Source organism: Glandiceps talaboti, chromosome 8 (assembly GCF_964340395.1).
Source record: "Glandiceps talaboti chromosome 8, keGlaTala1.1, whole genome shotgun sequence".
Lineage (NCBI taxonomy): Eukaryota > Metazoa > Hemichordata > Enteropneusta > Spengelidae > Glandiceps > Glandiceps talaboti.
Window position 1 is genome coordinate 7,698,241 of NC_135556.1, and position 22,281 is coordinate 7,720,521.

General features: G+C 35.5%; 1 protein-coding gene across 1 annotated transcript in view; it reads left to right on the forward strand.

The window, feature by feature from the left end:
• Positions 1–10,447, forward strand: part of LOC144438539 (gamma-aminobutyric acid receptor subunit beta-1-like) — a 31,998-nt gene extending 21,551 nt beyond the window's left edge. The window contains exons 8-10 of the mRNA XM_078127613.1: positions 4,353–4,394; positions 5,152–5,393; positions 9,407–10,447. Of these exons, the coding sequence (XP_077983739.1) occupies positions 4,353–4,394; positions 5,152–5,393; positions 9,407–9,760 (638 nt within the window). The 3' untranslated portion in view covers positions 9,761–10,447. The remainder of the gene's footprint in view (positions 1–4,352; positions 4,395–5,151; positions 5,394–9,406) is intronic.
• The last annotated feature ends 11,834 nt before the right edge of the window (positions 10,448–22,281 follow it).

Genomic DNA, 22,281 nt, shown 5'->3' on the forward strand with positions numbered 1-22,281 from the left:
GATCTGTAAATTCACTTCTTTGCCTTGGTTTAACCATTAAATAGCGTTTACTACCAACTTATCGACTGTTTTTAACCACACTTCTGCATTTGTCATGGCTTACTGAGCTACAAGATAGATCACTCAATGATGCAATTAGCAGACCCGATCGATTGACTTTTAAAGAAGTACATTAGTCAGCGCATGCGTCGTAAGGGTAATTTGGACGGAAGTAAATTCATCATATTTGTCTTGTTTGCCCTGTCTTCGATAATGTGTAATCGAGTCAGGTAACATCGCTATCTTGAATATTGTCCCAGCGTCATACATTTTTGAAAACTATTATATTTATTGTGTAATTCTGAGTTAGACAAAGACTGGGGTGTGTGGGGATTTTTGACTGTGCGAGCATGTTTTTTTGCTGTTCATTTAGCAGGTTTTTCGATTAATTGAGTCTACCAGATGTCAGTTGTAAAAAATTTCGTTTGTTGAATTTTCATTCAATGTTCCTGTTTGAATCCGTTTTGAGTTTGCTACGGTGCCATCTAGTCTTACCATATGTGAAATCATCGCTGAAAAGCAGCTTCACTCGGTAGTATAGTATCCAACAAAGTAATTTTTATTATTTTTACTCTTCGATTCCAATGTCAGATACAATAGATATTTATATACAGGATAAGGACAGACCATATGGTATAGTTATTGGGCTACTACTATCTACTTTCAGCTATTCACAAGCAAATCAGGATGATGGCCGATATGTATGTGTGCGTGTGTATGTGTTTGTATTACAACCCCAAACAAGAAACTGTGTAAATTGGATTGTCAACTTACGGTCAGCATGTGCAGACTAAACGACCAGTGGCATCCTTATCATAATTAAACAGACTATTCAACAGAGTCAGCATTCAGCTGGGCCCTAATGGTTACATTGTAAACAAACCTATGTCATGTAGCTTAACGGTTTTTTTTAAATGTGAAGACTTTCGCATTATGCATACTTTGTTCCTGATCTTATTGACATTAGATTCACTCTCCTTGCTAAATTGTCATTATTCTATAACCACTTGGACCACTGAGTAACATAACTGTTAGTTCAGAAAATGTATCTACCCCTCTTTCAATGTGTCCTTTCAATGATTATATAAGTAAACAATAACATAGTTGAGTGTGGACCACCTTGTCTTTGAAAGGAAGTTTAATAGGTAGTGTAGTGTCCTATTGTCACACTAGGGCTTTCACACAGTTGCCTGTCCGAGGCTGTATTCTAAAGCAAAGTGTTACCCTAGTGGAAACTGATTTGACGCTTTTTTCAACAAGACCTACATTTCATTTGATATTTGATATCTAAGTAATACTATTTTTAAAAAGTAGCTTTTCAAGCAATTCTTTCGTCGAACTATATATTAAATGAACAAATGCATGGCAAAATAAAAAAGAAAGTATAAACAGGTAGTAGAAAAGTGAGCAATAAATGTGAAATACAAAATTCTATTGAGTAGGTGAGAGACTTGAAAATAGTTTGAGTAAACTAATCTAGTCTAGCCACTCAATACCGAGAGTGTACTTGCATCGCAATACAAAAAAATGGCCTCTGTTATTGTTGCAGTCATCAGACATAATTAACAAAGTAGAATTTTATTTACTTAGCTGAAATAAGTCGTTAAACAGACTCTGAGTTTCAAATCTGTTCAAAGATATCAGAGCTGTTAATATGGTGTCAAGGCTATATTTGACAGTAAACAATCGTCTTTGATTGAACCAAACAGCAGATGTTACCGTGTGTTTGTTTTATGTGACTATTTAATATTTGCCACTTCCCATTCACCGACAAACTGCCCTCTTAGATTTTAAAGTTTAATGAAATTGTTATTGATATTTTAGTGCCAAGCTTTCAAGCCGTCGTTAACATTTTTGACCGATTACAGGAATGCCCTCGTGAAAGGTTGGCAATTCCTATTTCAAAGCCTTCCGACTCTGAGCAAAATAGAGCCATCATTAGGATGGTAATAAAGAGTACACAATTATCTGTCGCTGAAGGTTTTTACAGCACCGGATTCTACTGCTCGTGATAGGGATCTAACGAATCATCGATGCAATTTTAGATAAATGCCACAATGTTTAAGTTTACTAGACGAAATCCTTTGAAGGCTGCTTTAATCTTTTTTTATAAGAGTCTAAGAGTAAATATGTGTGATTATACAATCTTTTCCCGCCTAATTTGTGCGCAGACGAAGGAAATACTTGAAAGCAGCAGCGTAATCACGCATGATGGTTTATTTATTAAATATAGATTGTAAATTGAAAATCTGCCGTCTTCACATAAGCTTGAGGGATATTCTCGGATTCGTATTTTCTTCTACTGTGGTAATTTATTGACAAGTTGTTCAAAATAACAACCAATGACAGCAGCGAATAGGTGTGGTACATTTCCTTATTAAGACATCACTCAAAATGTAATAAGTTGTGAGTAGGGAGTGTGTGCTTTCAAGCCAAAGAGTACAATTAACAATTATGAGGATATACGCATAATATCTACTCTTCCCCCCCCCCAAAAAAAAAAAAAGAAGAAAAGTGTGAAAATAATGAACTAATTTGCGTGGAAATGAAATTGTCAGTGATCAGGTGTAATTATCTCCGCAATGAATATGTAAATTCGTCCTCGATTTTCCTTAATATATTCGCCATTCTCAATTAAGGTCTTCTCGGTAGTGAGACCGACTATTATAAAACTATTGTTGTATTCATAAGCATTTTTATTGATTCTACGTGATTCATTAATTTCCTCTGGTGATACAAAAACTCCGATATAATCTTATTTTGCTCGCTTTTATATTAAAATGGTATAATTCTTTGATTCCAGAGATGTGAAAATTTAGGACTGTGTAGTGTAATGAGAAACTAAATTCATGATAAAATGGAGGTCAATCGACTTGAAACGAAAGTCGTCTGGTTCAACTAAAATCGACCATTGCTACATTGTATTGTCTGGCGCGACGAAAATCTTACTAACACTGCTTTTCCTCATCGTCAGAATCTTGCCGGCATTCCTACCATATGTTTGGTTAGCTACCATTATTGTAGTATATAGTCACCAACAGAAATACATTGTAGCAACGTTTACGGTTGCCAGGCATGTCAATGGTATTTTTTCCACTTGTTGTGCCAGACGATATCATTTAACTATATTGACAAGATCTTTTGTCGCGCCAGACGATAAGACCTAACAAATATATTGATAATATTTCCTTGCCAGATATGTGTCGAGCCAGGCAATAATATAGAACAATGTAAGATTTTGTCCAGCCGCAAATTTGATTCAAGATTACTGACTTCCACTGTACATAGCACAATGATAGAAATATAATATTTCCAGTTAAATTGCCTTGATCGAATATGTAGTCTCTACCTTACTCTGAACATAATGCGTAGGATGCTTTATTCATTGATCTATTGATTTCTTGCTAGATCGGTTGAGTGCTGGATTAACTGGTTGAGTGATTATTTGATTTGCTGATGTGTACACAAATTTATCGATTAGTTGAGGGATGAAATAATTGCCAAGTCTGTTATCCTGTTGAGTTAATTAATTGGATATGGTGGATGAATGAGTATGGTGATTGATTGATTGATTGATTGATTGATTGATTGATTGATTGATTGATTGATTGATTGATTGATTGATTGATTTATTGATTGATTGATTGATTGATTGATTGATTGCTCAGTCGATTGATTTCATCATTTATTTACCGATCAATTGCGTAGATCAGCTCAAAGGAACTAACAATAACGCACCAACTCATTTCTCGGCTATATCAAAACCACGATATCTCCGTTCTCTTGCCCCATTTCCATTTACAGCATTAGTCTCTGTCTTAGCTTGGGTGCTTCGTTCACTTTTGATCAAACCTTCTACGTTCCCTTTATGTTTACCTGTATACCAAATACTTGCTTAATGTACTCCTTCAGCTACTACCCATGACTTGATGCAAATATTAACCTCTGTATATTCTAACAATTCAGATCAAGTACTCCTAACTAAAACTCCAATTGAGTTTCGACCGCCACCCCTCTCTCTCTCTCTCTCGCTCTTTTAAGTCACAATCGCCATATTAATGTTTTTATCCCAATTTAAACAACTTGCTTTACTACGACTATACTACTCACAGAAAACGTCCATCCTGCCCAGAAGCTAGCTAGTTAGTCCTCTTTACCTGTAAAGCAAAAAGTAGGCAACTACCAAAATTTGCACATCTTCATAGACCAAATTATAACCCAAACTAATTAAAGAAGCACAGTGACTACTACCTATATGCAAATTCTCACAAAAAAGTAAATTTTAAAGCGAAATTTTGTTCCTCAATTTTTAGTGGCTGCAAATAAGCAAGTTGAGACAGCTCGTACAACGATCGGTAAGGTTCTCATTCTAATTCTTGTTTCGTTATATTTTTTCAGCGTGGCAGCCGCCTACTTACTTTTACTTCATTAAAATGTAAATACTTGGCTATTTATGTTTGACATTTTACGTATTTCAATTGTACGATTTCCTATGGGAATGTGCAATCCTGAATATCTCATTAATTCGGGGGAAAGAAGGCATTTTGTACCAGATACGAAATCGTTAGTATTCCACTTGAGAGTAAAAGCAACGGTTACAAAATTACGTTAACCTCCTTAACGGGCTGAAACATGTTCGGAATTGCTATCCGGGTATCAAAGTAACGTTTTCTGTCATTATTTAAACAGGAAAGAGGACTATCTACTGTACTACTGATTAAATATAAACGCGGGCGCTAATCCTTTTACTACAAGGCTGGCTGCACGCTGATTATCCATTCTCAACTCTTGTTATGACTACATCATTCACTACATGTCTAAGCTGTGTGGCTGTATTATTTCCTAATTTCAGTTTTTCAGTTCGCATTATACACGCTTGTTGCATTTTTATCTAAAAGTCCAATTTCTATATGCATGATCAATCCTTAATATTTTTTTCATAACTGTGCATATACCCCTTAAATGGAAACAACATATATATATATACTCAACACTATGATACTAAACCGCTACATCAATATAAGTATGTTTTGTACTCACATTTTTCAACTGCATTAAATACAGCCAAAACATGAACTGTTATTTTCTGTCTGATTTATTTATTTATTTTAGGCATTACGACGGTGCTGACCATGACTACTATTAGTACCAGCGTTCGAGCATCATTACCACGGATCTCTTACATAAAATCCATCGACATATATTTGGTCACGTGCTTCGCCTTCGTATTTGCTGCTTTACTCGAATACGCGGCTGTAAATTATTACTACTGGCAGGCTCAGAAAAGGAGAACAAAAGAAAAGAAGAAGAAAACGATGTACTCGCCGAAGATTCCAAATTCAATTTACGAACAGGTATGAAAACCCGACATATTGACAGCTTTCTTTTTGGGCGACGTGTAAACTTAAGTCAGTGATCAGTTACAAAAACACCTTCGACTAGCTAACTACGGACGATCAATCCAATTCGATTTCAAATAACGACACCATTGTCTATAAAGGAAGCAATTTCCCAACGGATTATAGAAGAACTGTACTATTGGCACTTTGATTTGAAATATGTTTCGTGAAAAGCGAACTGTGAAAGCTGCCCAGATAGTATCAATAGAGAGAGAGGGAAAATCCATACGATACAATTTATGCTTATTTTGACACTTTACACGAAATCAATACAGCCATAATAGTATTACTGTTGAAAATGTTGAGGTGTTCTATATATTGGCGCTGGTGCGAGACTCGAGCACGTTTCATTAGTTTTTTGTTTTTCTTTTTTTTTCAATTACCTCTAAAGCTTCTTTTATGGATGTAGACATCTTGTCATGGAAGGCTGTGCCAACAGCTGCTCCTTGTAGCCAGACTTCTAAGTACTTTATTTATTTGAAGCCCGTGTGGTGTTTATATAACACTTGTAAACATGGAGACTGACCCTCTGAAGGTGTTTTGTAATTAGATCTATAGGTTACAATATCAACTTAGAAAAACTAACAAATATTTTGCGGAAAGGATATGGATTTACTTTAAAAACTTGAATATAATAAAATGAAATTAATTAATTAATTAATTAATTAATTAATTAATTAACATTAAATGAGATAAATATATAGTAAAACAAAATAAAATAAGATAAAATAAAATATGAGGAAAGGAATTATAAATAGGCAGTATATGTTATTTCTTGAGCAAAGTCCATGATATAAAAAATAATTTTACTCTAATTACTAATTTTAATTTGAGAATTTCTAATCTTAAATCTGATGTTCCTGCACAGTTTGTTAAATAATAACACAATTTAGTGCCTGCACAAGGGTTGGCAAGCTTTGCAAACTGTCGATGATGCCCAAACCGAGGGCGTCATCCAAATTATGGTAAAGAGTGCCAGCCTGCAGCATTAAATTGTAATATTTGCCAAGCGCATGTGTTATTAATTTTATTACACCATCTACTCATTCCGTCCAAACATTCACATTCCACCCATCATTTCGTCATCAATAAAAAAATTTTCCCTTTCATGGTGTATTTCAAAATTGCACTTGCAGATAACTATTGAATGCAGACATGGTATTATTTGTAGGAATTCGAGTCTCCTCACATTTGTAAAATATTTTATTCAAATTTCTGAATCTTGTGTGTTTCACTGTAGTGACTTTATCATCTCGAGCGCGCAACTTTGGCAAATATGCGCAGAATAGATCTGCAACGGTCGAAATAACCGCGACTCCTGCGGACAATAGTAGCGAGCAATAGTCTCTGCACGTGCGGGTAATATCCCCGAGTGGGCAATAGTCTATTTAAAGAATGTCATGTGATTGGATTCTCACCAATGCCAGTTTGTGTAAGAACGTTGAGGTGTAATAACAAAGGATATCGACATGCATTTCTTTTTAGTAATTTTCTTAAATTGTTTTTTTTTTCAAAAGCGAAACTTATACATCTTTCATTTCCTTATTATGAACTTGAAATATTTTATTGTTTATGTGTCTGCTTGATCAACTGTCCACTTATAATATAAGATAAAATTGACATGGTAATGAAAACCCCATAGGGACGATGTGAATACGTTCATAGCCGTTATAAAGAAGTGTGAATGTTGATAAAAATATTTAATACAAATTCATATGGGAGATCTAGGGTCAAATATACACTTTATTAATTAGTATTCATACTGTACTATAGACCTGTACTATATCCTTCAGCTGTTAAATTACAAAAGTGCTTTAATTAAAGTGAAATTTTAGAAGGTTTATTTAACACAAACGTTCAACAACAATAATATACACTGTCGGACCATATAATGACCATAACCAAATGGTGATATTTGTTTGTCCTGATACTCGTCCAAACGTTCAAATTTGAGCATCCCTCATCATTGTTTTTCCAGGTAATTCGGACGTTGTTTCAAGCATTAAATGAAAACTAATTGAGAAAGAATACATTTTGATCATTAATTGATTATGAGGATGTTATTTATTTACTTTACGTTGTTTACTTATGGGGACAGAGAGATCCATCTATCTTGTCACACTGGCAGATCAACAGCTACCATACTTCACTTTAATTGCTACATGTACAAACAAATTTAATCATTTAACATATGAGCGAAATTCATTTTAAAACACGAACAATTTTATTTCATTTTTTTATTGTTCTCGTAAACAGGTTCCAATAATTTATTATCTTGATCAAATCACCCGTGAATATTAACCCTCAGAAGTTGACAATAATATCCAGAAGATGAATTTTTACATCGAAAGATTATCAATCATTTTGACGATCCTTTTGTTTCCAAACTCATTAGTTGTGAACAGAAATGTTTCTTGACATTGCAAATGTCACGTCCCTTGAGTCTTCATCCCCGTGCTAGCAATCGCTTATTGAGAATTTAGTTAACCTCGTTACAAATAGTTGTCATGTCGAGTAGCCATTTCTCTGTGGAAAGCTGAAACCTCGGACAGTGATCAACCATAAGAGCGAAGTTATTAGCTCAGGGCAGTTGATCATATCTACTGAATGAATTAAAATGTTTTGATGTTTACCACCTATAAGGGAAATGTGGGAAGTAAGTGTAGCTAACACACTGTAAGTATGTTTGAAAAAAAAGGGAAAATTATGTTCGTTCGACATATACCTAGTGATAAACATAGATATGCTAGTGAAGCTCAAAAAGCATACGGCCCAGCAAAAAAAGCACCAGAGATGCAAATGAAGCACCAACTCGCAATCTCAAAGTATTCCATACAATGTTGTTTGGCAAAACCACACACCATTGTTTTGTATAGAAAGGATGATTCCCGCACAGACAAGTGCACTTTGAAACATCCTTAATTCACGATATTAAAATGTCACCCACATGTTCAATACACTTTTCTGAGCATATTCTGTTATTCTCGTAAAAATAGAGTGATATTCATTAGTATTCTTCTTGGTATACACTTTTGTATTTGTCAAATCAACCGTGTGTTGTCTTTTTATCGTAATTAGTAAAATGATGATAACAAAAATGTGCATAGTATGGGTAACTGGTCCATGATGTCTTGTATTTCTCTTTCCAAGCTTAATTTAGCTGATCATGTAACGAGCCTAATTTAGAATAGATAGTTTTTGTTTGCACATGGATTGTCCATATACACCGTCACATTCCGTTTCCAATCAAATTAAACTATATAACTTTCCCATCGGATGCTATGGAATAAAAAAAAACAGGACAACCATGGCCATGCCTTTAGTTATAATGCAGCACAATTCAATTCAATTCAAAACCTTTAGTGTCCATTAAATTAAGACAAATAATGGAAAATTTTCGTTTGGCATCTCAGAAATCACACTATACAAATAAACAACTGATGCTCTTTGAACAAAAATTAGCATGTCTACGGGTATGCCTGGATCTAAGTAATGGATTTCCTAAAAATAAAAATAAACGTTCCAACATCATTACTAAAATCCCTCGCAAGCACGATGTTGGCTATACAATTGCAAAAGGGTCTATTACCTACAAGTCAGTAATAATAATAATAATAATAAAAAACTGGCCTGATTCATGTACGTTCAAATGTACTGGAATGCCATTGAAGATAGTTTGACTTCTGTATCTTATTTTTAATTAATATAAATCGTCCATTTTACTACATTGTGAATCAGGATGTTTAGCGTATGAAATAGCAAGAATTAACAGAGCAAAAGAAAACATAATGAACCCTGCAGTTTTGAGATGCATATTGAATGACAGTTTTGTTTTCAAAAAGTTTACGTAATTTGCCGGTTTTGTCATGCAAGTAGGGCATTCCGATTCCTCATTTTCAATACAATGATGAGACCAGGTTTTCTGAGAAAAAAAACAACTTGTTTATATTTTTGTCTTTTTTAATCAGAGCAATCACTCAGTAGCATTGAGATTGTCCCAGCTGGATGAGGAGAGATCGTCACCAGAACACAACGTAGAGGAGCCTTTGAATAACGTGGACGCTACAAATATGCGAACATTTAATAGCAATAGAACAACCAAACCTCGTCGTCGACTCAGTTTTGATACAAGGCGAGGTTCTGCTCCCGAACTAAGGCACAGAAGAGGATTCGTCTACTCTGTTCGTAGGAAAGCATCAAATATCAAAGTGAAAATGCCCCGAGTACATGATGTTAACTTAATAGACAAGTATTCCAGGGTGATATTTCCCTTAACGTTCACAATATTCAATCTTTTTTACTGGTGTGTGTATCTGATCTAGGACAAACGGCTGTTAGATGGACGAATTTCCTTTCATATTGCTATATTATTTTGTATTTATTTTTGACTTTTAACTCAGGAATCCCTACCGTGAAGTGTTTGACAGATACGTACAAACTGATGAAAGGAGAAACTACCAGTTTCTGAAATTTCCAAGAAATAATTGATTTTTATTTTCTCGACCAGCAAATTTGATGCATCCTTGATTTTAACCCTCGCTTTGTTGGATGTACAAATACATACTATACTTGGAGACACTCCTGCAGCTAATATACGTCATGAGACCTACACAGTTGGGTTATTCTTCAAATTTTAATGACTCATGACGAAGATGAACAAACAATTCGATTTTTTAAGGAATTCGCAGAATATTGTGATCTTAGCGTATTCTCCGTAGATTGAGTTCAAGTTAGATACAAATATTGACAATTTCAGCCTACTTCATTTTCTAATGATAATCGACTAGCAAAAATAGAAGGGGTCCAAGTAATTATCGGTAGACGAGTTGGAATAGTTTGTATTTTAGAAGATGAAAATACACAACTCATATTCTTCAACACATTGGCATAATGCTAAAACTCTCTGTTTTTTGAATTTGAAAACGAGGCTTCCATGACGTCACAATATCTTTTTTTAAGTCGCCATGTTTTTTCATTGTAGAGCGAACAGGGCAATGGCTGCAATACAAACGAAGGCTTTAGTACTATTTAATAATAAATTTCATTTTTTGAATCTGAAATCTTGTGGGAGCCATTTTGTGAATAAGTACTTTCAACTGAAAGGTACATGTGACGAATATGGGTGTTCATGGCTTTACACATGGATCTGGCAGATAGTGCGAGCGTCTCATGGTCGTTTTAAATGTTCATGTTCACGTCAATGACGTGGGGGTCAAAGGTCATTCTGTATGGACATCGGTGTTATTCGGTCATAGGCCTTTTTATGTCCTTCCAACACGGGAGCTGATTAATATATTGTAAGGCATATTTTGAAGCAATCCCGAAAATCATACGGAAACGCAATTATGGGTTTGTCATTACCCTTTTGGCTAACAACCGAAGAGTGCTGTCAAGCATACCAAATTAATTAGATAGTCTCATTTCGATTCTGTGCAAGGAAGGACACGACCGTAGATCATAGCGATAACAATAACGACGATTCTCAGTGCTAATGGCTCTTGAAATAATTTAATTGCAAGTAGACAATGACTATTCCCTAGTTTGGTTTCAAATATTCACATTTGTTTTAATGGCCGTGCAATCAAACGAGAAACTGGTGACCCATTCGTACACGACACAGAGAAAACGAATTATTCCCACAGTTTGATTACTAAAATTACTACACGTCCATCTCCTCTTCTAAAAGCATCCATACTTTGGAATTTGGAGAACACATACGGTTTGCAATACCGATGTTATTGAAAGAGATTAAAATTTCACATTTGGTTTGTGTTGTAGCCTTATCACGTACAATACAACGAACTGCAACAGATGGACACAACATGGCATCATTAGTTTGTTGGTCTCATCACTGCAATGTTTACTCCCATAATTTTTAGCAATTTGCTCTAGCATCAAACTAAGACACAGTCGTGACAAAAATATATCTCACACCCAGTCAATGGTTATGTCTTAAAGTGCAAATTCAATATGCTAGGCATATGGACGAAGCTAAAAATAAAACGGCGATATTTTTTCCAAGTGATTAGTTTCCACATCGTAAAAGGCATATGAGTGAATGTATGCATGTTTGGCATATTGACCAATCGAGCGTGTTGTAGACAGTTCTTGTAACAAAGTGTCAGGTTTAAAATGTGTACATGGGACAGCTGTCGGGTCGGGCCCTGCAGGATTCATGTGCAAATGGTTTGTATCTAGGTGATGGTATAGTGCATGAGTTAAATCTCCAAGGGGGGGTGGGTGTTAATTAATTTCAAAGCAACTACTTCATGTTGAATCTTATTTGAGAAGACCTCACACGTGCACAGGACGGATGCAGTGTGTATGTAGTATGTATGTATGTATGTATGTATGTATGTATGTATGTATGCATGCATTTGTGTGTGTATGTATGTATGTATGTATGTATGTATGTATGTATGTATGTATGTGTGTGTATGCATGCATGTATGTGTGTATGTATGTGTTTGTTTGTGTATGTATGTATGTATGTATGTATGTATGTATGTATGTATGTATGTATGTGGGGGTGATGGGTGGATGGGTTGTGGATGGATGAATGGATGGCTAGATGGATGTATGAACGGACGCATATGCATGTGTCTGTTATCCCACATGTATGTATCATAAAAGTCTACTTGCCCGCCATCAAAATCCCGTCATTACAATTTACAAATATGCATGTTGTTTCTTATATGTGCAATCTAAACATGTGTATATCAAACACCGAAAAACCTACTGGTACTATGTTCGAAAGGAGGGTACTTTTAAATCGTATACATCTATTAGTTGTACATTATTTACAAATAAAGTTTGTGACGTGATAGACGATTATCTAATTATTTTGAATGTTGTTCCAAGGAATTAAAAATTGTCATTACGTATGAAATAAAAGAAACATCTAGCTTCACCATTTGTAAGCATCCCCTACTACAGGAGATGTGATGTTATGATGACGTCACTGATTTCTATCTAAGATATGGTGAAGCGTTAAGTTTGACCTGTGTATTGAGAATGGCAGTTCCCTTAACCAATTTTCTATGTATACAACACTAAATATATTATACTTTATCCATGAATGTTTAAACAAGCAAATTTCTCCTGAAAACACTCCCATATCTTGAAAGGTATGTGTGTAAACAGATATTTGAATCTTACACCATTACTATTATACGATAATGATCTGGATAGTCAATGTTGAACTTTGGGATACAGTCCATGTTCATTCAGTTGTAAGATGCATCCTTTTATAAGGAGGTACGTATGGAAGTCTTATTACTGATGTGTCAACCACATCGTGGGATATGACGTGGGAGAACGCAATAACCATATGTTCACGCTGCTGTGTTTACATATCATGTGTAATAATGTATAATAACAAGTCAAGTTGTCTTCTGAAAATGCGTTTGTTATTTTAAGCAATACATATCCAACTTTCTTGTCATTAACTAATCAGACCACATTCAGTAAAAAGAACCAAATACCACAGTTGTAGAGTAAAGTAAACACTGTTGAAGATGTGATCCATATGATAAGTTTGAAATGATTATACGCTTGACCTGGGCAGGATACAGCGTTAACATTGTATGATCGTATCCACAGTGTCTTGATTTCTGCATATAATATTATCTCTCTATTTCTTCATATGCACAGAAAATTTATTTTTTTGAAAGAAAGATTTTTCTATAGCACTGATTTAATCATAACATGAAATAATGCACAAAATTCATAATTTATTCCAGATGGAATATGCCTTAATCCTTGTATAACTGTGGAAATAATAGTATATACCACCATGTTTTCCAGAAAATGTGTAATCCTATTGGTATTCATACAGTTATTACTTTGCTAATACTAAAGTATTACTATATTACATTGCATAATCCATTTTAATGAACATTGAAGATATTCAAAATTGATGCCTTTGGATTGTGTTTTATAGAAAGCATACACGTTTCATCGTTTGTGTTTCCACAGTGTTGGACAGCCATATCCCAAATTGAATATAAACAAACATTATCGGAGAAGAAATAAAGTTTGTAGTAGATTTATCAATAGTATCTAATCTTTTAATTAAAGTGTTGTAACTATTATCATATTCATACATTTTAACAGCTGTTTGGGGGCTCGTATTGCACTATCCTCAGTGAGATGGCACTCAAACGTCTTTGCCTTGGTAGACAGAGGTTACGCAAATGGGCAAGGTGAGGGATATTCACATTCACCCCCCCCCCCCACACACACACACACACACTACTGAATGACTGGTTAATTCAAACAGTCATGATGAATCATACTAGATTTCCTTTCTTAATTGAAGGTCGTCATTACGACAATCGATCTATGTATTTTCAACTCTCGTTTCTGCTTTAAATTATGACTTCAGATCTATATTATGAGAATTGTACAGATTGTCAATCAAAAGAGTTACGTCTGTATGTGATTCTAAAATTAATGTCATAAAAAGTTTGCCTGTATGAACTCTATCGGACATACATCACAGCTTATGTTGGGTTCACTCTGTTGTACTTTACGTTGCTATTAATTTATGCAATCGATTAGTTTGGGCAGGAAACGCTTTAACTTCTGTCACCACTTTTTCATCAATAATTTAGCAATTTTTATTAACTCGACTCTAATATCCCTCTCTGTCAATCAACATCCCTTATCTTTGTTTCAAAAGGACGCTCCATTCTGAATGTTGAAATCATCTGATTATGCAGGATATTATGAAAATGAAAGTATTGATCTCAAAAACGCTAAAAACGTAACGTCATTTCGATAATTAAACGTCAAACAACGACATTGATAATGCAGGGACAATGTATTCACAAAGTAGCCCGGATGCTACAAACTGCTTACGTCATAACATAAACAAGACCGTTTATTTTGGTCTCCCGCTCTTTTTTGATATAACACAATGCAACATACAATATGCCTACACGAAGCAGAATTGTAAAATTATATGTTCGTGCATCCGATGTGTAGTCTGCAAACAACGGAAATTGAAGTTTATTGTAAGGGACTGGGACATTTGTATCGAATAGATACTTACAAAGCGTGCAGCCATCACTGAGCGTCTATCATATCAATAACACCTGTCATACGAGAAGACAAAAACATTTAAGAGGAAACCATAGAGCCATAGAGTTCGTTCTCGTGACATTTTCTTCCTGTCTCGGTGTGAATGAACTGGTGACCTTCTTGCATTTATACACTTCGAAAGTAAACCGTGAACTCTGTACAGTGGTACAACTAAAGTGTTCTATTAACTTTCAGTAGACGAATTCCATTGATGGCTTCACTACAACTGTGTCTGATATTGTATTTAGACATTTCGTTTGGAGATTCAATACATATTATGCTGGAAGGGATACTGTAACATATATGTAATCTAAATACCTTCTATAAGCATGCGCTAACATTCGTGGACATGTACAGTATAGATTCGTGGTCTAAACAGAGCGATTTTAGCAATAGGGCGTCCCTTGACCTGCAATGTGATATATCTGTCATTGCAGATAATGTTTGCCATCTTTAGGGGTCGACAAGATCGTGGGAGCGCTCAAAAGTGTTTTCCTTAGGTTTTCTTTTTAACATTAGAGAGCAATGTTTTGAAGTATAATGCAGATCTCACCAAAGCTGCCGGAACTTCTGAATCCATCAGATCTCACATGTTCAACATTTGTTGAGGGGATGTCAACAAACAGTGAAAATGGTGATCGTTTTATTTGTTAGTCAAAAATTGTTTTCTGATTTTGGATTTACTCCGATAATTGAAATATTCCACTGCTTCTTCTATTCGTAGCCGAACAATAAGTACGGACAGACCGGGGGGGGGGGGCTACTGCCATATTTGACTATAAGTATATGTGCCGACCTTTGGGGTTCATTTTCCAGCCCTTTGGTCAAAAATGGGATGTTTTTTTCGAGCTGAAGGGTAAATCATGGGTCCATTCTATTGTTATTAATTGCCACAAAATGTTGCTTCCTTAGGGAAAAAATACAAGAGTGAAAACTAGTTTTTGCAACCACCATTTCCTTAGTATGGGCTACTACAAATGTACTTTGGTGTAAAAATTTAATCTAAGACTTCTAAATCCTGCAATGGTCTAAAATGGGGTATTGGAATTTGATCAGAATAGGTCTACAATGAGGTCTGAGATTATGCAGTATTGGCCCAAAACCCTACCAGAGCTAGAGCTGGCCACTGGTACAGCCCTCGGGATGCAGACACGTCAATATGCACAGTAAAAAGTTGTATGTCCTTTTTTCGTCGTTAATTGTTTAGAAAAATCATACTCGCACATAAAAAATACAGACTCTTTTGTTACAAAATTAATGCATTTGGGTGTTTGAGACACATACAATCCTGGTCATAAATGCCTACCATTTATTATTATTTATTTATAAACGGCAATGCATCCATTAAATGGCTTTTCATGCAAATGCAAGAAAAACAAATACAATACAGATTTAAAATACAAATATACATAACAGACACAAATTAAAGCTATGTACAATAATGACCATTTAAGGATTGTATAATAAGTTACTCTAAAACTGAAGGTATCAAAAGATTATCAGTCTGCGGCGACAAATGTTTTCAGATGCTAACTTCTCTAAAGCGTCTTGCCTTACCTGTGCCTTACAGTGTTACAATTTTGTGGTGTTCCATACCATACGAACATCTTGTCTGTCAACTCATGATGATAAGCGTTTATGACAAACAATGCGCTAACACTAAGTAAATAGAACGTGTGATTATTAGCGAATCACACAAATATCATACATTGGTTACATGACCTATTACCATATAACATACTAAAATGACCTTAGCACGTGTGTGATGCAAGCGACAATGTGTTACCCTTTGATAATATGGAAACAAATCGTTCACGCATTATCATGCACTTTCAATTTAGCTTAAAGGAGGTACACGACGTGTGACATTTAAGGTAATTCTTCAATTCATCGACGATTAATATTTCATAGCTATGCTTCGTTCATCGATTTCGCTGTCTCTACATTTGTTGATGGTATTATTTTTCATCTTGTCACCGTTTCAAGCTGCACTAGCTGTAACTAGACATGTTTTTAAAAATGTTTTGTTCGATACAATACTTTACTCGTAATATCGTACACCCGGATCAGTATTGAATCACCTCTAGGTGAACGTATTTTTTTTTGGAGCTGTATACATGATAACTCAAATGAAATTGATTTTTCGGTCCGTACCCAAACGTCAGCGCCCTCAACGGCGATCCCGATTTAACCCCTGATAACCATATACAATGTCTGATTATTGGTATTTTAACAGTTTTCAGTAAATGGCTGGTGGAAAAACGATACTACAGTTACCAACTAGTGCAGTTTAACTTGGTGACAGATTGCAAACCAAGCTTTCGCTCCAAATTTAAACTTGTCACTACACCACCTACGTATACGACTGACCACTAATCAATATGTACAATGTATCTGACCATTTATTGACTATATATTTTGTTACTTGATGAAAAGAAATATCCCAGTGGCAGCTAGTGTAGCTTTTAAAGAAAAAACAACATGTCTGTATATACACCAAATTACTATATACAGATGAAAACTCACCCAAAAAATATATACATTAAATTGGTGACCCACAGGCAGGGTCCCTGTGAATTCACATTTGGATCCTTAGGTTGAAAGGCTAATACTAATAGGCTAATGAGTAATGGCTTCTCACTTGCCTTGAAAAATAGAAAGGTGCACACCAGGACGGCTCAAGGAATCCTACAGTCATCAATTTAATATATACAAAACAAGAATTCGTGTGTCTCATAATTTTTCTTTTTTTTTAAATTGTGCTCTTTCCATAACAAGGTTCTGATCCATGAATTACGCTAACATTCTTGTCACTTTACTCCCTAAAATTTGTCGCTTTTTCGTGAAGATCCAATGTTGAATACTTTGAACTTTTAGAGTTATGGTAGGCTTGGGAATTTGATCTCTCTGACACATTGGAAACTCCGTCATCACAAAGAACAGACGATATATAATGATACAGGCGGTCAGTGACTTATATTAATATGAGACATTTAGAGGTCAATACGACCCTTTTATCCTATAATTCACTTCTTATTCACTTTAATATCATTACAAGTGAATGAAAAAGCGGACTCAACCAGCTGGCAAGCCTGTATAGATATTTGACACTGGCAGTTTACTACAATATGGTAATGGACCAGAAGTATAACTAATTGATATTTAACCTTGCATTGGGTCTCTTTCTTATTAAGCAAAGGCGTCAAAAAAAGGTTGTTGGGTTTTTTGAAATGGTAGGTTTATAGTATGAGAGTATTGACACGGTTGCTGTGATGTGTGGTGTTCATTTGTTGATGTAGAGGTTCACCAACACTCGACTGATTACTGATTAAACCCTGAAGTTTGAAGACTATCTGTCTAAACGTCAGGCTTTTAATGTCGACAAATGTCTACGACTAATGTACAGCACTGTCCACTTCAGTAATATGGTAAAAGGATATGAAAGTTGATGCCGAGCGTGACTCTATATATGCATAGACAGATTTGTATGGAACATTGTGCACTTCCACATTCCTGTGAGATCAAAAAAGTGCCATCCCTCTCTGTTCCTGGAAGATCAAAATCGCTCCATCTCTGCTGTTCGTGTATAGTAACACCAAAAACATGGCACCCATCGAAAATGTACCATCCCAACATGTCTATGTAAGATATACAAAAAACGTGCCATCTCTACCCGCTGTTGTAAAACCAAAAACGTGCTATCCCTCCTCGTTCCTGCTAGATCTAAAAACGTGTCTCCCTAACATGTCCTTCTAAGCTCAAAAACGTGCCATCCCAACAGGTCCTTTTAAAATCAAAGACGTGTGCAACTCTTCCAGTTCTTGTGAGACCAAACATGTGACATGTCCAAAAACATTACTTTGTAAGAAATAATGGAAAATTACATGTAAATGGTGAAACAAATAAAATACTGAATAAAATGACGCTAACCACAGGTCTCGTCACCTAGGAAACAGATTTGTATCTATATGTACGCATGCAATGTCAATGGATATTTATCTCGTTACATTCTCTGTTTATGAATGCAATTCATAGCAAATCAGACAATCATACGTGTGGTTAATTCATCAAACTTTTATGAGAGATTGTCGTGTCATTTCGCCGTCAAATGACGGTTAAGCGATAACATTGACATTTTATTTGCGGAATAATTACAAGCCTTGATAACCAGCAACCATATACACATCTAGCTGGGAATTCTCTGGAGTGCTGTCGCGTCTACAAAGCGCCGTGCTGTTCGTGTTGAATTGTGATTTATGGCATACAAATTTATTACATACTATAACATTTAATGTTGTCAAAGGATACGTGATTGGAAAATTAAATTGGAATTTGAGAGAGAGAGAGAGAGAGAGAGAGAGAGAGAGAGAGAGAGAGAGAGAGAGAGAGAGAGAGAGAGAGAGAGAGAGAGAGAGAGACACACACACAGACACACAGACAGACACAGACAGACAGACAGACATACATACATACATACATACATACACACACACATACATACATACATACATACATACATACATACATACATACATACATACATACATACATACATACATACATTACGAATATTAGAACTTTTCACACGTATAACCATTAATCACGCGCGGTTGTCGTTCTGTTCAATAACATTCAGATATATTCAGGTGTTTACCTAATATGTCTTGCCTATTAATACCTTTAAAAAGAATGTATTCGAAACATCGGATTACATCTATTTATTCGGACTGTCTCACAAGTTCCTTATGCATTTTTTTCTACATACATACGGACATACATACATACATACATACATACGTACATACGTACATACATACATACATACATACATACATACATACATACATAGTATACGCGCGGTTGTCGTTCTGTTCCATAACATTCAGATATATTCAGGTGTTTACCTAATATGTCTTGCTTTTGAATACCTTGAAAAAGAAATTTTATTCGAAACGTCAGATCACATCTACTTATTAGGACTGTCTCACGAGTTCCTTATGCATTTCTAACATATTCTTACATACATACATACATACATACATACATACATACATACATACATACATACATACATACATACATACATACAAATGAAAGGGGTATGCATAAGTACTTCAGTGTCGAGCTTCATTTTAAAACATTATACTAATGAATATCTGTTTGTATTGATTTTACAAATATTTTCTAAAATACCAAAAATATATATGCATGTGTGTAATATTATGCAATGTGTATCATGTGCATCATGTGACTAGTGCCATCCAGTCTCGAACTCGTGATCCTACTTCCTGTAAGTCGATAAATCAGGAACAAGTACATCTATCCATCACCAAATGGTTTCTGGCAGAAGAGTAGTCAAGATTGTAATTAAATTTAAAGTGCAGGTGTAGTGTCACGAAGATTAGTTAGCCAGCCAAAATAAATGGCGTGCTGTTTCAATTGAAGAATGTGTGTGGATTTATAGTTAATCTTTGAGGCAATATCTGACACTCCCCATGTGTTCAGCCAACTTTTTACCCTAAGAGCCCAATACGTTCTCAGAATTGTCAGCCGCTCATGAAATTCGTTAATTTTATTAAGTGGGTATGTAATGCTGGTAGATAATACTAGAGTGCAGATCGTTGTAGGGTGTTATTGTTTGCTCGCGAGACAAGGCCTTTGTGGTTGCAAGGTTTGCAGGCTATTACTTTAGATTGGTTTGTAAAGGAAATATATCGATACAGTAAACATTACAAATTGCATTTCTACTTCGCTATCATCTTAACGACTGCAATGCTATCACCAACCAAGAATGGTCGATGTTTGCTGTCACGTTCGGTCGTTAGTATGCACGGAAAGGCTCGGCCAGGACATTGGCTTATGACTACTGCGGAGTAAAACGGTTTTTCCTTGGTTAGAGTTATCAAATTATACGAGGGTAATTTGCATTGACTGGTGTAATACCCTGAATAATGTGCCACGTACAATGATGTAACTGGATAGGTTGATTCCCTACCCTGCAATTACTCTTTGCGCATATTTTGTTATCCAAGTCAATTGGACTTGGTATCAGTCTTTACAGAGACGAAGCACTCTGAGGACCAAGTAAACAAGATAGTTGGTGCGTTGTGGCATCAGGTATGCCAGACTTTCTTATCAGGATCGCAGCCATGTATGAGTCTCTCTTGAAGTGAGATGCCTTGTTGTGCTGTGCTATTATTGTTTCCATGCATGACTCATTTTGGACATTTGACGGTCAATGTAATGATACGTGTATGTGGTCCCTATACAATATATGATGATTGAAGAATTCGAAACGAAAATTTCTTGCAATCATAAAGCTTATGAATATAAATGCCATGTTCATGTAAGCGTCATTGACCGTACCTGTATATTCATGAAGTCCCAGGTTATCTTTAGGATTTCAGGGCATAGTATCGTTTACTTTAAAAGAGGTCTCGTTGTAGCTCTAAAGGTTATCCAAGAGGTTTAAAATTCAGTATGGAATTGAATGCGATGGGGAACTTGCAAACCCGCCATGTTGAATTTTGCATCATGGGAAATGTGATAATAAATACTAATGAATTGTTATCGTAAACAGTACTGTTACACCACGAATTATCAATTCATAGTTAGCCTTACAATTATGGGAGGTTAATTTTATCGGTAGCTCCAGATTAGGTATTACGATAACCACAGATAATCCCATGGTCCTTTGCGTCTGAGCATCCTCAGTCTGGATTGCAAGTTCCCTATTGCCGACATCACACGTGGACGAACTGGAACCTATTATAAACAGGGAAAGTAAACAACTGAATTGGATTGTTAACAATTGGCACAGCATGTTGAAACAGCAGAGGTTTGTATTACATTTGATACGAACACTTTTAAGGGTACACATGAAGTGACAGGGGAACTGGGAATTTGCTTGTGAATGTTTACAATTATTAGTCAAAGTTATCAGTCAGCTGCACAGAGTAAATTGAGAGGCCATAAAATTATTCTTTTCAAATGATGGAATGTAATACAAGTCTCTGTATTTCCAACATGCTGTGTAAAGTGTTATAAAACCAATTCAGTTGTTTACTTTCCCTGTCTGTAACAGGTTCCGTTCATCCACGGTATGATGTCCGAAGTTGTATATTGATTTAAACACTGCGAGTATTTTAAACAGCGTACGTGAGAGGGATTGCAAGATTGAGCGGGGGGGTATGAATTGTAATTTGTAAACCATGGAAAAGTTGATAAAACTGGAATTAGCATAAGGGTAGAGCCTAAATTCACATCTTATTTGAAAATGTGCTACAGCACTGATGTCATGGTACAATCACTGGATCTATTTGCATAAAACATATTCCTGCAAGAATATGATCATTATATGGGTTACGAGTAATTTACTATGAACTACTAGCTAAATACAGATACACTATAAGCGAATCAGATAGCCCCCTTATATATGTTGTTCGAATAAACATTAAGATCATGAACTTGGCGGCCTTTACGGTTGACATTGGAGAAGGAAAAGTACGTTTTTGATATCAGTTCACTTAAAAAGCATCAACAAGATCTAATAATTATATGTGGAATATTTTCCTATTAACGAAATCAATGTATGATGATGTTCACATAAAAACATTATAGTTTTGGAAGTTGTTCAGGATACGTGAGTCAGCCATAAAAAAAATTATAGTTTTGAATGTGTACGTCTGCCAATCAGCCGAGTGTGTCAATACATGGTTGTGGTCTCATGCTAACAGTCACGAAATGTTGCACAACATTT